The following is a 16,637-nucleotide window of genomic DNA, read 5'->3' on the forward strand; positions in this document are numbered from 1 at the left end:
TCACACACATTTTGTGCGCGTGACGTATTCACTTCGGTACTCCATCCGGTTTGTAAGTGTGACGTCATCTCAACTTAGCCATGATGGTGTAGCATGGCACCAATGGAACCGGAAGTTAACGCAACTTGAGTGATTATCCAATGGGCGCTCGTAATCAGTGGTGCGTGCGCGCGTATGACGAAGTCACTTACGAACCGGACAGACCGTGGCGAAAGCCACGGCTCATATTACATATGAACAGATTCGCTGATTAATTAGGCAAGACAACCGCATCTTGACCTCTAGACTTTGACCAATCAGCGGGCGATTTTTATGTCAGGACTTCGGTCAGTCACCTTTGTCGCATGGATAGGCATGGATAACAAATAAAACCGCTATACACACGGCAACAAAGGCTTTGGTCACGTTCTATTATGTACGCGCGCGGCTGTTGTTGCATTACAAAACACTGGATTCGAAATGACCAATCAAACCATTAGTCCTGAATTGGGAATGAAATGACGTCACAATTTAGTAAAGTTCAACTAAAACTTGTGGTCATTCAAGATCAAATTTAATTTGGTCTTGTATGACTACAACTTTTGGTTGAATTTAACATAAATTCTAACCCAAACAATTGGTTATCGAACAACCCAAGTTTGGGTAGTTCCAGTTTTCACCCTTTATTGGGTAAAATTAACCCAGGCAATTGTTCAGTGTATATGGCATCGTTTATGGCTGCTAACAAGCTCCTTCTGATTTAAAAAAGACATTGACAAATTGGGATACCGCCAACATTTGCTGGATAGCTCGGTAAAAACAGCACGTGGGAATATTTCCAAAACCACCTTCAACGTTTTCTCACTTCTAAATTATACATATTTCAGGCGAAACACTTTGCCACGTATGTTCATAGCCTACTACCTGTGATAGTATCTTAAAGGGAATATACAACATTTGCAAACATCGAAGAATAAAACTACCAAGTTTTTACGAAATACCTTACTAGGATGTTGGTAAATGATAGTCTCAAGCATTTTGTAAAATTATGGCACCTGATGTGAAGTCATTTTCAAGAAAATGGTATTTTTGTATACATTCCCTACGGTGGTCGGCCGACCAGCGTTGGAAAAACCTAACTATTTTTCAACTACTGCTCCAAATTAACCATTTTTTCAGTCCAAATTTTGTCTGCTATTGGTTACATGTTTCATGAACGGGTGCAGGCCAGCTAGACTGGTTCCCGTGCCTTACAATTTTCCATCATCTATAAATTGATCCATTTGATCTTTTGTGGAGTCAGGGAACCAGATTACTTAAACATTTTAGTTTTTCTTGGTTTTTCCAACCTTTTCGAACAAAACACTTCAAAAACGTCAGTGTAACAATATTTGATCTATATATACTAACCCCTCAAATAGTTCATTTCTGAAAATTACATCAAAAACCAATGATGTACATTCCCTTTAATTCACTTACGGGCTTTACTTGTTGCACATGCGCAGTGTGAGACATCCACTAGTCTTCGCATGTTGGCGACATTTTACCAACATACTCTGGCGCTACGGTGGCAAAAAATGTCCAAAATTTCTATTATATGAGTTTTCCCAAAGTTTTACCTCGTAAATATATACTCAAAATAAGTTTCTTATAAAACTCACAATATAATCAACCGGGCTCTATTTTTTTTAAAAGGAATATTCGAAAAAATCAAGCTCCGCCCCCAAATCGGCAGGTTTCAAGGTGTGTCCACCTCTTAAAATGACCATTTTGGATCTGCACACTGTATGTCATGCATGCTCTTATCACAAATTTGGGCACAGTGTGGGCAAAAATAATGGGGCCTAAGAAGCTCCACTACTGACCAGGATACATGTACACGGATACAGTATATATATGAAAGATATATAAATACAATCTTTAAATCATTCTTAAGTATCTTTATCCGACCTTTTTCTGTTCTTAAGTAGCATTTTTGGTATCAGGGGGTCAATCTCAAAACTTAAGTCCAAAAACGGCGCTTGTGCGCGACATGTTACTTAAACTCGAAATTTTGGACACTTGACCATGGTCCCCTGACCCCCATCCGACCTAGGGCAACTTAAGAATGGTCATTTCGGAACTACCCCCCCCCCCGAAAGGCAATCAATTGGTACCATCAAACCTTTTGTGCTCAAATTGTTAATTAAACAATAACCTAGCTCCCGGTTTAGGTCGGTATGGGTGATAATTACCCTCGGCTTCTCCTTGGGTAATTATCACCCATCCAGACTCCCACCGGTCTTAAACAGAGTGTTATAATACCTCCCGTACACACATTTATTCCCTTATTTAAAGTAGCACAAATCATATCAATTAACTCGGATTTCAAAAGGCAAAAAAAGTAAAAGCCATAAGGCGATGAATAAATGACATGAAATTCACAGTTCGTAATAAACATTGTCAACAAGTGCTTTCTGTTACTTACAAGTAGGATCCCCACTGTTTTTTTGTTCCCCGGATAGAAGGGTTTGTTGGGGTCCCAGAGGGATTTTTCGGTTTCTTCTGGACTATTGGGGTCTCCGGAGAGTGGACGCCTCTTGTGTTCTTCGGTTGCTAGAAAGGACAAATACCAGCCTGAAACAGAAAAAAAATGAAACACTTGCAAATGCAACAATATAATGTTGGAATATAATTACGAACAGGATTTTTTTCCCTTTTATAATGCAAGTCATAATCATGGCTGAAACACAATTTCATCTACAAAAGGGTATAATTATATACGGATGTCACAGATTCGACTATTGAAAGTATACTCAAACTTTTCGTCCAGCGGACATGTGAAAAAATTGTGCACTTTTTTTATATAAGCGTGAAACTTGGCACTGATGTTTATATTTATGCGAGAAAGTGTTTAAGGTGTGGAGCCATCGTAAATGTACGTTTTGGGGGGCGTGGCAGCCATTTAGAAAGGGGGGCACTCGTCATGCCCGCAGTGAAAACGGTTGTTCCAACTTGTCACAAAGGCAGGAAACTTCACAAAGACATAAATGTTTTGCAGATGTGGAGCCACCACAAAAGAACCTTTTTTAGGGGCGTGGCAGCCATTTACAAAAGGGTAAAAGTGTAAGGTTCACATACGAAAGAAGAAAGATTTTCATGAATATAATGTCTGTGTGAAGTAACTTGAAAAGTACATGAGTGATTTGAATGATTCTTATACTAAACGAAGGCTTATGAATTGGGCTTTTATATCCTAAATTTTGAAAGTGCCACATGCAGCACTTCACTAAAACAATAGTCCCGACATTTGGGTTTTGTTATTTTTTACTCACCCTGTATGCAAGAATGTGCTTGCTGGATGTTCGCTCGTACCCCCGCTTTAGCCCTGTAAACAGGGCGCTGGGACACGCTGATGAGCTTCACATAAGGCCAAAAAAAAAATATTCGGTCTCTGGTCAGACCAAAGTTCCGGAATTGACGCGGCCACGCGGCTTTTTTTTTTTTTTTTTTTTTTTTTTTTCTTCAAGCTTGGATTGTACAGACAAGGTGGGTACTATTTTGCCTTTTTGGTGTCCTCATGTACATTGGTGTCCTCCATAATTTGCCTTGGTGCTTTTGATCATTTGCCTTGGTGCAATTTCCCATTCCTTGGTGCTCTTTGGTAAAAAAAAATTGAGGAGGTGCGGGAAAATAGGGGGCTGTTGAAGCTACCGCGGAACATTTTGGAAAAAAAAAGATCGACGCGCATGATAAAAATCGACGCGCGCGCTGACCAGAGACCGAATTTTTTTTGGGGGGGCCTATTCTTGTGAAGGAAGTGGGGTGGTATTCTGGGTAATTTATCATGACCTATGTATAAAGCATCTAGCTGCAGCTGTTTAAGACCGCAGTTAGCCAATGCGTGCAAATGCTATCCGAAAACGTTCTCGTAGAAATGTACACAATCCATACCGGATGTGATTTCTTTTTCAATGCATGCCATGTGGACACATTTTAAGCGTCGCATTATATGCAATTGAATTGACCCTACGTGAATTCGAAACGGGGCCTGGGCAAGTGACGGGAATTAAGAATTTACAAAACAGATAAGTTTTACATTTTCGTACATTTTCCCTAAGCGCACTGATCTTGTTAAAAGCGCTATATAAGAACCTGCGTTATCATACATTTTCTACGAAAAAAAAGCATTCATGAATGGGAATAAAAGAGTAATTAATCAGTCTTAACGGCCGTTTGAAACCTTGCAGGGTCGTGGTCGTGATGACTTGCAGGTCACAGGTCACGCAAAATCTATCCAATCAGAGCGTGAATTCATCAGCGTGTCCCAGCGTACTGTTTACAGGGCGGGGGGGGGGGGGGGTACGAGCGACTGTTTACAGGGTGGGGGGTACGATCGTACCCCCCCCCCAGACATTTCATAACTGACTAAGACATTGGAACAGTGGTGAAATGCAATGACATTTTTTTTGTAAATGGAGTTATAGCCTGAATTTTGAACCAAGGAAAGTTAAGAATATTCCTAATAGAATGCGGAATTGTTGTGTGAGGTCTAAGGATTTTTTTTTATATAATTGTAATATGTAACCAGTCTGTACATAGCATCCTCTGTAGTTTAACATAAAACTTTTTACTGCAACGCCCTCGCTTGGTTGCTTAAATTGCTTCATCAAGCTTTCGCTCGTACGAGCGAAATTCCGCATTCAATTATTCCGCATTCTATTAGGAATATTCGTACCTTTCCTTGGTTCAAAATTCAGGCTATAACTCCATTAAAACAAGTGTCATTGCATTTCACCACGGTTCCAATGTCTTAGTCAGTCATGAAATGTCTAGACCATTTCAACGACTTTAAGGAGTATAAACGACTACCCAATGCGACATTATACATGGTAGGTACAAGCACCTCATTGGGTTCGAGGTTTCGCGAACGTTTGGGTGCGGACACCTCACGACAAATTAATACAAAATAAAGAAGTGAGCATTACCGTCATAGCAATGTATTGGATAGTTGCAGAGTAGTCCTCCATCTACGTAGTAGTCCTTTGTCGTCCCAAGCTTTTCCTTCACGGGACAAATATAACCTGAAAACAGAAACAAAATATAGGTTTTCCCGGCCAATTTCCTAAAATGTTCATTCACTTCTGAAAATCGGTCATTTTTCGTCTGAATTTGAGAATCGCTCTGAACACGCGTTTCATTTTTGCTACAAGAGCATTCGATTCCATTTCGGTTTAATCAATTAAGCGACTGAGCAGCACCTTTTGTTTATGCTCATTCAGATTCGTTTCCAAGAATTCCGTTTCACTTTTAGAGGGCGATTTCAAACATTCACCATTCTATTTCACTTTTAGTTTAATGTTATGTGATGCAGTCTGCTGTTTTGAATGAGAAAAACGTACTTTTGATTGCACATTCACGGAATTGTCTTCCAAACTTCTGCGCGAAAAGGTATGCTTGCGTAAATGAATGCACGGGTAACGTAATTGGCCGTCGTTTCTCAAAACTGAATGCATGGACAATGAAAACGATTGAACTTTCGTTGAAATGAAATGGGATTAAAGACGTGCATTCATAGCCAGACGAAAATGTATGACCGATTTTGAGAAGTGAATGAACATTTCAGGAAATTGGCTGGAAAACCTATATAATCGTTTGCTCCACGCTGCATGCGAGCATCAAAAGGCCAGTACAGAGTGGTCATTTTCCATTTATCGAGATCGAGATAATTGTCGTATGGCACGAACTACATGTTATCAAATAAAAGGAGTTCCAAGATGGCAGCTCGCTATGAACGAATCTTACTCTATCAGTGTCTATGGTTTACGGTGAGTCCGTTCCAGTTATTTCCCTAACATATAACATGGTGGCAGCGCTGGGTTTCTAATATACCCGCGGACATTTAGGGCATAGTATTCTAACGTCACTTGACTTTTTGGACACGTAACAAGGGCATTTTTACGTCGGAAAATTCACCGCACGAGTGACGGTTCAGAACAATGGCACAAACTCCACAACAGGGGGCGCACTCTCGCGCACCGCTGATCGGTCGCCTCGACAAATATGATGAGGTGGAAGATATCCGTAACTATGTTGAGCGGCTGAACTTGTATTTTCAAGCAAATGACATTGCTCAGGAGAAAAAGACAGCTGTTCTGTTAAGTGCAGTCGGTCCAACTGTGTATAAAACAGCTAAAAGTCTTGCAGAGCCAACCCCAGTAACTGAGAAAACATACACAGAACTGTGTGAGTTGTTGATCGCCCACTATGGACCCAAACGCCTGGTTGTGTCAGAGCGTTTTCGCTTCTACAAAAGGGATCAACAGCCATCAGAGACCATTGCACAGTATGCCATGACACTTCAAAACTTGGCCAGTACATGTAAATTTGGCCAGTTTCTCGACGATGCATTGCGAGACAGGCTTGTGTGTGGTCTGACCAGCAACAATATCCAGAAACATCTTCTCACCAAAGATGGTCTCACCTTCAAAGCAGCCGTGGACTTGGCCAAAACCCTTGAAACAGCTGTCAAGGACTTGCGTGAATTTAAGAACAGCCCTAATGCCGACACAGTATCAGTTCACGCACTACACCGAAACGCCAAGCAACCGTACAAGCAACCGTACAAGCCATCGTTCAAACAGCCACCCCCACAGACACGTGCCAAACCTCAACAAGGCGGGAAGAGATGCAGTAGATGTGGCAGAGATCCAAGCCACCAATCCTGTCCAGCAAGTGGACAAAAGTGTAACTACTGCCAGAAACTTGGTCACTTCTCGGTAGTGTGTCGCGCTAAACCGAAGAAGTTGCATACAGTACAGCACGATCCAACTGACAGCGATGATGGGGACACTGAAACTAATGATTTCTTCGTTGGAACAGTGCATCACACCAGCCATGACATACTAAATGGTGATGTGTGGAGACAACCTATCAAAGTGCAGGGACAGATGGTGCAGTTCCTGCTAGATACAGGTTCGGAAGTCAACATCCTACCCGCTAACGTGTACAAATCACTGAAACTCAGTGATAAGACATTGCAGCCAACGACACTTCGCTTGCATGGCTACTTTGGTGGCAAGGCCAAACCTCTTGGACAAAAGAAACTGTCATGTGAAATGAAGAATCGTCAGTACTCGTTGGTGTTCCAGATTCTTGCCAGTGGTCAGCCTGTCATTGGCAAGACAGCATGTGAAGCACTTGGTCTGATACAGCGGGTGTACACCATGGTGAACCGAGACAACGTGTTTGAAGGCACGGGTTGTCTTGAAGGCCCACCGGTTAACATAAAGTTAACCGACTCCGCTACTCCATACTGTGTGACCGCTCCTCGCAGAATCCCCTTGCCCCTACTTCCCCAGTTGAAGCAAGAACTGGAAAAGATGGAAACCCAAGGTATCGTGAAGCGCATCACTGAGCCGACAGAGTGGTGTGCTCCAATCGTGATTGTACCCAAGAAGAACAACCAGATTCGACTCTGTGTAGATCTGCGACAACTGAATAAAGCAGTGCAGAGGGAGCGTTTCACTATCCCCAGCCTGGAAGAGGTTTTGGGAAAGATTGTTGGTGCACAAGTGTTCTCCTTACTCGATGCAAAGCACGGGTTTTGGCAGATACCCCTTGCTAGTGACAGTCAGAAATTGACAACCTTCATAACTCCATTTGGGCGTTTCTGTTTTACGCGACTCCCTTTCGGCATCACATCAGCGCCTGAGTTGTATCAGCGTATTATGTGTGACCTACTCGTCAATCTGGATGGGGTAGTTGTCTACATGGATGATATTCTCATCACCGGCCGAACACAGGCAGAGCACGATCAACGTGTGCATCGTGTAGTCCAAATCCTACAGAAAGCTGGCTTGCGGCTAAACAAAGAGAAATCAAAGTTTTCTCAAGAGACGGTTACCTTTCTGGGTCTACAGCTAGACAAGGATGGTATACATGCTGATCCTTCGAAGATCACAGCAATCGTTCAGATGCCCCCACCAACATCAAAGGATGAAGTCAAGAGGCTCATGGGCATGGTCAATTGGTTGTCCCGCTTCATCCCGAACGCAGCATCAGTTGCAGCCCCAATCACTGATCTCCTGAAGGACAACGTTGACTGGATGTGGGGAGCACAACAGAAGATTGCATTCCGACACCTCAAGACACTCCTCACCAGATCACCCACATTGGCCTTCTATGACCCCGCTAAACCTACCATGGTCAGCGCAGATGCCAGTAGCTATGGGCTGGGAGGATGCTTACTACAGCAGCACGAAGATGAGACATGGAAGCCGGTCGCTTACTGTTCCCGTACCCTGACTCCTGCCGAGAGGAAGTATGCCCAAATCGAGAAAGAGTTGTTGGCCAGCGTATGGGCATGCGAGAGATTTTATGTCTACATCAGAGGACTTCACGTGACCCTACAAACCGACCACAAACCACTGGTGTCTTTGATCAATTCAAAGGACCTCTGTGACGCACCACTGAGATGCCAGCGCTTACTGATGCGCCTCATGAAATTCCACTGTACAGCTGTCTACTCACCAGGCAAGACCCTAGTCGTTGCAGATACCCTGTCTAGAGCTCCAGTTCATACAGACCAGACAGCTGATGACAGTGATGATCTCGCAGCAGAAATTGCAGCACACGTGAGCATGGTAACAAGCCAGTGGCCAGCCTCGGATGCCAAACTTGCAGAAATCACAGATGAGACAGTGCAAGACAACGTATTGTCCCTTGTATCGTCGTACGTGAAAGACGGCTGGCCGAAGTACATCAAGGACGTAGATCCTGATGTCAAGCGATACTGGGAGGAACAAGATAAGATAAGCCAGATCAACGGCATACTGACATATGGGGACCGCATCATCATCCCACAGAAGATGCAGCAGGAAATGCTGGAGAAACTCCATGAGGGTCACCATGGGGTCACCAAGAGCCGACTCCGTGCAAATCAAGCCATATGGTGGCCTGGAATCGGTACTGACATCGCGCAGCACATTCAACAATGCGAGTTTTGCAGAGAAAAGCAACCAGCACAGAAGGCGGAACCCCTGATGTCAACACCTTTACCCCAACGAGCATGGCAACGAATCGCGTGCGATCTTGCAGAGCTGAAAGGGAAGGTGTACTTAGTGATCGTTGACTACTACTCGAGGTGGATCGAGATTCATCACCTTGTGAAGACAACAGCCTTAGCAGTCATCAACTTCATGAAAACTACCTTTGCACGATATGGGATCCCTGAAGTTGTTGTATCAGATAACGGCCCACAATTCCTGGGAGAGTTTCAACAGTTTGCTAGAGAGTTTGGCTTCAACCACATCACCACCAGTCCACACTATCCCCAAGCAAATGGGCAAGCCGAAAAAGCTGTCCATGTGGCCAAGAGTATCCTGCGTCAACCAGATCCCATACGAGCTCTCATGACATACCGCGCGACCCCACTTCCAAGTCTTGGTGTCAGTCCGGCAAGTCTGATGATGGGCCGAGAGTTACGCACTACCCTACCAATGTTGCCCAAGAATCTCCTTCAGAAACCAATCAACCAGACAAAGTTGAAACAAGCAGACGCTGCATCCAAGTCCAAGGGAGAAGTCTACTTCAACCAGAAACATGGCGCCAAGGCATTGGATCAACTGGAAACAGGAGCCCGGGTGAAGATCAGAACAAAGGGCAAACTTGGTCCAGTCGGAGAGGTCCTCCGTAAAGCAGACACACCCCGTTCTTACATCGTGAGAGTGAATGGCGCAGAATATCGTCGGAACAGGCGGCATATTGTCCGGATGCCACAACCACCACCTGAGCCAGACTTCGAGATCCAACTGGAGGATCCAGTCCAACAAAACCCAGATGCTCAGCAACAAGGAGTGAGACAGTCTCAGCGAATGAGGAAACCACCAGCATGGCAGCAGGATTATGTCATGTACTAGAACACTGAACTGTCCTCACTCCATCACTCAATCACTCAATCACTCATTACTCGGTTAAAATCAATCAATCTTGCATTATCTCGCACTCATCTCTGAATTACAAATTCATTCTGATTTAATTCAAGAACTCTAGAAATCTGCTTGAACCAAGAACATTGGACTCTAGGAGCTGATTTGGAACACTCAACATTTTGCAGACACTTTCTAACATTGAACACCCAGACTCAATCATGTGCATTGTAAATGTGTTTTCTTAACCAGTTTATTTTGTTCTAGAAAAGGGGGAGATGTCGTATGGCACGAACTACATGTTATCAAATAAAAGGAGTTCCAAGATGGCAGCTCGCTATGAACGAATCTTACTCTATCAGTGTCTATGGTTTACGGTGAGTCCGTTCCAGTTATTTCCCTAACATATAACAATAATTATTTTGCCAAATCCACGATGGTCTGACATTCTGTAATAGTGGCTCATAGGGAGACTTTTTGCCGCCAAATCGACAGTCCCTTTTTTTCGTAATCAAGTCAGCCCTTTGTCCCATTGTCACGATAATGCATACAATAAAAGTCGGACCTGAACTCAAGACGGGGAAAAGAATTGATTTTTCCCTATTATCACTGAGTGTATACATCGAAAATGCCCATGCACGAACCTAGGCAGTGGCGTAAATCCGGAAGGGGGCGGTTTATATCCCCCACTTTTTGACCAGGGGGAGGGTTATTGGACCATCCCCCACTTTTTTCGTAGTGAGAAACGATCAAAGCGAAGTTTGAGGTATTTTTCGAACTTCCCAACAACCAAAATGTATTTTATTATAGGTTTTCCCGGACAATTTCGGAAAATGTGTACAAGAAGCTTTCCTTTTCGTGCGAAATAGAATGAACGTTCTAAATCCCTGTTTCTATTTAACAAATGATAAATCTATTTCCACGAAGGTGCATTCAGTCGTAAAAAATCAGCGTACGATTTCCCGAATATGCACTGAATTTGGTATATTGACATTCCATTTTAGCGCGAAATCGAAGGCACATCCGCAATCCTGTATTCCTTTTAAATTATCATCAATCTATTTCGTTAATGTGCAGCTGATTTCCTACGCAGTGTTATTTCATTTATACCCGGTCGAGCATTGGAATTCATTTATGTGTTCTCAAAAGTAACATATGAGGAATGTTTGATTGAATGATTGAATTTTTGAATAATCATGATGACTGAACTACACGAAGTGGTGTAGTCTTTCAAAACATACCAACTTTTGTAATAAATCATATATAAAAACCTAAGATGAAGACAATCGTTCTTTTTTGGCTCAGCATTTGCCACAATCGCATCATATAACCAAGCAATCGAACTGATAAAATGAGAGAGAACTTTAAGAAATACAGATAGACATTAAAATACAATTAAGACAATGAAACAACAAGAACGTCCGCCGGATCCCATGAAACACGACACGTGATGTTTCCCTTTACCGTCCCAATAACATGCCTACAAGATTATTTTGATTGATTTTATTTTGGTAAGATTTATATCTTTTTAACATTTCATTTGCCTATTTCAAGTAGGCCTTGTGTACAGATACGAACAAACACATTAATGATCAATTGGGCCTACAAAACATTGATTAATCAATAAATCAATCAAAGCTGTATCATGATTTCTATAGGACCGTCGACCGAAAGCCTAATCACGTATTTGTAATCATTTAAATGAAACGTTATGCACATTCATTTATTTGAATGATGCAAAATGAACTCGAATGCTAGTTATTGCCAAAATGAAACCCGGATTTTTGTCGTTCTCAAAATCAGCGCCAAATTGAATTTATGTTTTACAAATTCAAATGCACATTTTACAAAATTGTTCGGGAAAACCTATACTATAGGTTTTCTCGGTCAATTTCGGCAAATGAGAAGCTAATTTAATTTTCGTGCGTTCGAATTGAAGCTATTTTGCCTCTCCAGTTGTTACTGCGTTTCAAATTCAGAATTCGGCCATTCAATTTCGTTTTGAGGCATTCAAATTCCTTTAGCACTGTGTTCAATTTAGCATATCGTCATTCTTTTGATTCTATCATCAGCTCTGCATCACCAACACCTTTTTCCAGACTAAGCCATTGCACAGGGTCTCCTGGAGACACCCAAGATCCAAACGCTGGCACCAGCTCGACCTCATCATCACGAGACGAGAGACACTCAACGTTGTCCACTTCACCCGCACTTTTCATAGCGCGGACTGTGACACGGACCACTCCCTCGTCCTCAGTAAGGTCAAGCTACAGCGCAGGCAGATCCACCATGCCAAGCAGAAGGCACGTCCCCGCATCAACGCCAGCCGCTCCATAAATCCAACTGTCACCCAGCTCTTCCTCACCTCACTTGATCAAGCACTCTCCTCCTCCAATCAGCAAAGTGCTGTGGACAAGTGGAACTGCCTGCGTGACACCATTTATGACCAAGCCCTCGCAGCATATGGCAAGAAAGTGAGGAAAAATGCAGACTGGTTTGAGGCCAATGGAGCGGAGATGGAGCCAGTTATCGAGGCCAAGCGCATCGCCTTCCTCGAGTACAAAGATAATCCATCGACGAGGAACCTTGAGGCTCTTAGAAAAGCTAGGGGCAAGGCCCAGCAAACAGCACGACGCTGCGCAAACAACTACTGGCTCAAACTCTCCTCCCGCATACAAGCCGCTTCCGACACAGGTGACATCAGGGGTATGTACGAGGGGATCAAGCAAGCCACAGGTCCCTCCATCAAAAAAACGGCGCCTCTGAAATCCAAGTCCGGTGAAGTCATCACCGACAGCAGCAAACAGATGGAAAGGTGGGCTGAGCACTACATGGAGTTATATGCCACAGAAAACACAGTGTCAGAGGAGGCTCTGAATGGCATCGCAAACATGCCTGTGATGGAGGAACTTGACAAGGACCCCACGCAAGAGGAGCTCAGCAAAGCCATTGACAGCCTCGCTTGCGGCAAGGCCCCAGGTGCTGATGGGATAACACCTGACATCATCCAACTTGGGAAACCAACCCTTTTGCCACATCTTCACGACCTCCTCTGCCTTTGCTGGAATGAAGGAGCCGTCCCCCAGGACATGCGTGACGCCAAAATCGTCACCCTGTACAAGAACAAGGGCGACCGCAGCGATTGTAACAACTACCGCGGCATCTCTCTGCTCAGCACTGTGGGGAAGGTCTTCGCACGCGTTGCCCTTATCAGGCTCCAGCTTCTGGCGGAGCGCGTCTACCCTGAGACACAGTGTGGCTTCAGGGCAGCAAGATCCACGGTGGACATGATCTTCACCCTTCGACAACTGCAGGAGAAATGCCGTGAACAGAGGAGACCTTTGTATCTCGCTTTCGTCGACCTCACAAAGGCCTTCGACCTTGTTAGCAGAGATGGTCTCTTCAAGCTGCTTGCAAAGATTGGTTGCCCTCCAAAACTTCTCAGCATCGTGACATCATTTCACAACAACATGCAGGGTTCAGTCTGTTGTGATGGAGAAACTTCAGAGGCCTTCCCAATCCGCAGTGGAGTGAAGCAGGGCTGTGTTCTTGCACCGACCCTCTTCGGAATTTTCTTCTCTCTCCTGCTGTCGTTTGCATTTGGCTCATCCCCTGAAGGCGTCTACCTACACTCAAGAGCTGATGGCAAACTCTTCAACCTTGCCCGCCTTAGGTCCAAGACGAAAGTGACCAGTGTACTCCTGAGGGAAATGCTATTTGCAGATGATGCAGCTCTAGCATCACACACAGAGACAGGGCTCCAGCAGTTGGTGGACAGGCTCTCTTATGCATGCAAGGAGTTCGCCCTTACCATCAGCATTAAGAAGACCCATGTCATGGGCCAAGAAGTCGAAACCCCACCCTCCATCTCTATTGACAACAAGACCCTAGACTGTGTGGGCACCTTCACTTACCTCGGATCAACAGTCGCCAGCAACCTGTCACTTGACGCAGAACTGAGCACCCGTCTTGCCAGGGCCGCCACAGTGATGGCCAGGCTGGCAAAGAGAGTGTGGTCTAACAAGAACCTAACTGTGTGCACAAAACTCCAGGTCTACCAAGCATGCGTCATCAGCACTCTGCTATACAGCAGTGAGGCCTGGACCACCTACACCAGACAAGAAAAACTGCTGAACAGCTTCCACCTGCGCTGCCTACGCCGCATCCTTGGCATCAAATGGCAGGACAAAGTCCCCAACACGGAAGTCTTGGAACGTGCCCACTCCACCAGCATGTTCGCCATGTTGAGCCAGCGCCGCCTCAGATGGCTCGGTCACGTCGACAGGATGGACTCCGGTCGACTTCCAAGGGCCATCCTGTATGGCGAGCTTTCGTCAGGCTCCAGGCCAATTGGTCGTCCGAACCTACGATTCAAGGACGTCTGTAAACGCGACATGAGGCAGGCTGGCATAGACCCCAACAGCTGGGAGGAAGCCGCCCAGGATCGCAGTGCTTGGAGACAGACAGTTGCCGCAGGGATCCACCGCACTGAGGAGAGGCGCACCTCCTTGCTGCAGGAGAAGAGGCAGAGGAGGAAATTGCGAGTAGCAGCCCCCCACCCCTGAGTCAGTCCCCTCTCCTTTCGTCTGCGCTAATTGCGGCAGAGACTGTCATGCAAGAATTGGACTGCTCAGCCACAGCCGCCGCTGCAACAAAGACGACAATCCCCCGGGCGCAGTCCATCGTCAGTATTGACGGACGGATGCCTACTACATTCTTTTTCGTGACACACAATCATCATTCAATTTAGCAAAGCTGGTTCGACTGGAGATTTTACTGATTTAATTTTTTCAATTTCGTAAAGAGGCAATCAATTTCGCTTAAAGAGAATTCAAATAAGTACGACTAAAGAAATACGAATAAACAGATAAACTGTATTAGGCAACTGTTTCGTATCTTCACTTTAATTCAGGCAAACCTTGTTTTCTTTATTTATGTTTCCAGTAGACTTTACATGGGGCCAATGAGGTTTTTTCTTCTTCTTTGTTTTCTTCTTCATTTTTTTTTTGGGGGGGGGATCTTTATTGGTTAACTGACCAAGACCTAATTTTGTATTGTGTTTGAATGGGGTGTTTCTTTATGTTTTTCCTGGTTTTTTATTGTTTATGTTGCTTCTTCCTCAACCATCAATCTGTTGGCGTGCCAGACATCTTGGCATATATGTTTGGGTATGGTTGTACCACTGCATGCACTTCACTTGGGTGATGACATCAACGCTCTGGATGGCTGCTTGTTGAAGGAGATCGCACCTCCACTGCTGCATGTTCATTCCTGCTGGCTGGGCAGCCTGTCTGTCTCCGACACGATGTTGCCACTCAGGTAACCCAAGGATGCGTTTAACTGCAGCCTTGAATGCAGAGTGTGCCATCTCCGTGCTGTTCAGGAATGGGGAGTAGGGAGGGAGGCGCTTCAGCTGGATCATTGGGTTGGCACCTTCAGGGAGTTGGGCTCGCACGTGAGGCCTCGCATTGTCGTATATGAGGTAAATGGGTTCGTCGTCTGGGAAAACTGCATCACACTCTTGAATTGTCAAGAAACTCCTCGAATCCTTCTCGCGTCACAGTTTCGAATGCGATTCGGTGGTGCACCAAGCCTACTTCACTAGAAACAGCGAAGGTGGCATTGCAATTTCTCCCTCGTTGCCTGTCGACGACTCGTCTTGCAGCGATCCCTCGTGGAGCTCTACCCTGGGAGCGTCGAGTCCAGACGTTATAACCTGTCTCGTCAATGAAGACTAGATGCGCCAGAACACCATGCTGCAGGAACCACTCACCATACTGGACGCGTTGATCAAGAACTTCAGGGGAATTTCTTGCATCAGGGACGTCCTCCACTAGTTTCAGTGTAATCATCATCCCATCCAAGGCCCTGGCTATGGTGGCAGTAGAAACCTGGGGCTTCTCTGGCAGATGCTCACTCAAACTAGCCTTCATTTGTTGAAGTTTCAAGACGGGATTAGCGTCAAGGATGCCTTGCAGATGGTTTCGCATGTCATCATCCATCTTGCTGTGGGTTGCTCCTCCTCTTGCCAGCGTCTCTCGCCTTCCAGTCCTCAAATATGTTGCAACAATTGATCTGGCTGTGGACTTGTTGATGTTCAAATTGACCGCAAGCTCAAGGTAGTCTTGCTCGTTTCCCTCGAAGGCCTCAATCAACCTTTCTCGATCTACCTGGGCCACTCTAGCGTAGCGACCACGAGCTGCCATTTCTAGAAATATGCGTGTAAAACTGTAGCGAAAGCTCGTCTTCGAAGTACATCGGCAAAGTGACTCAAGTGCCAAAAAGTGAGCCGTATTTATGCCTTCATCATTCTTAAGGAAACAAAAATTTAACAAAGCGTTTTTTAGATTGCACAAATTCCAGAAATGACTGCCCAAAAATGAATTTGAATGACTAAACACACGCCTCAAAAAGCTCCTGCGAATTTGAATGCTGCTTTGTTGAATTGTTAAATTGCATGATTAGTTTGTTAAATCGAATGACGCAACAGTACATTTGACTGGTCATAAAACGAAATCGAATGACCCTTTTCAGTAGCATTTGATTTCGCGCGAAATAGAATAGCGTAGTGGTTAAATTGGCTGCTCATTTGCCGAAATTGACCGAGAAAACCTATATTTAAAAATAGTATTGACAAGGGAGAAGTACGTCCGCTTTTAATGCGCTGTTTTGATGCAAGGTTAGGGGGCGTAACGTAAGTATACATAAGATGTACATCTGTACCATGAACAGCGCCCCCTAGTGTCATGT

General features: G+C 44.7%; 1 protein-coding gene across 1 annotated transcript in view; it reads right to left on the minus strand.

Moving 5' to 3' along the window:
* Positions 1-16,637, minus strand: part of LOC119745681 — a 42,895-nt gene that overhangs the window by 10,192 nt on the left and 16,066 nt on the right. Inside the window, exons 5-6 of the mRNA XM_038222215.1 lie at positions 4,947-5,042; positions 2,447-2,595 (exon numbers count right to left, since the gene is read on the minus strand). Of these exons, the coding sequence (XP_038078143.1) occupies positions 2,447-2,595; positions 4,947-5,042 (245 nt within the window). The remainder of the gene's footprint in view (positions 1-2,446; positions 2,596-4,946; positions 5,043-16,637) is intronic.

The sequence above is a fragment of the Patiria miniata genome, unplaced genomic scaffold (assembly GCF_015706575.1).
Source record: "Patiria miniata isolate m_02_andy unplaced genomic scaffold, ASM1570657v1 HiC_scaffold_7, whole genome shotgun sequence".
Classification (NCBI taxonomy): domain Eukaryota; kingdom Metazoa; phylum Echinodermata; class Asteroidea; order Valvatida; family Asterinidae; genus Patiria; species Patiria miniata.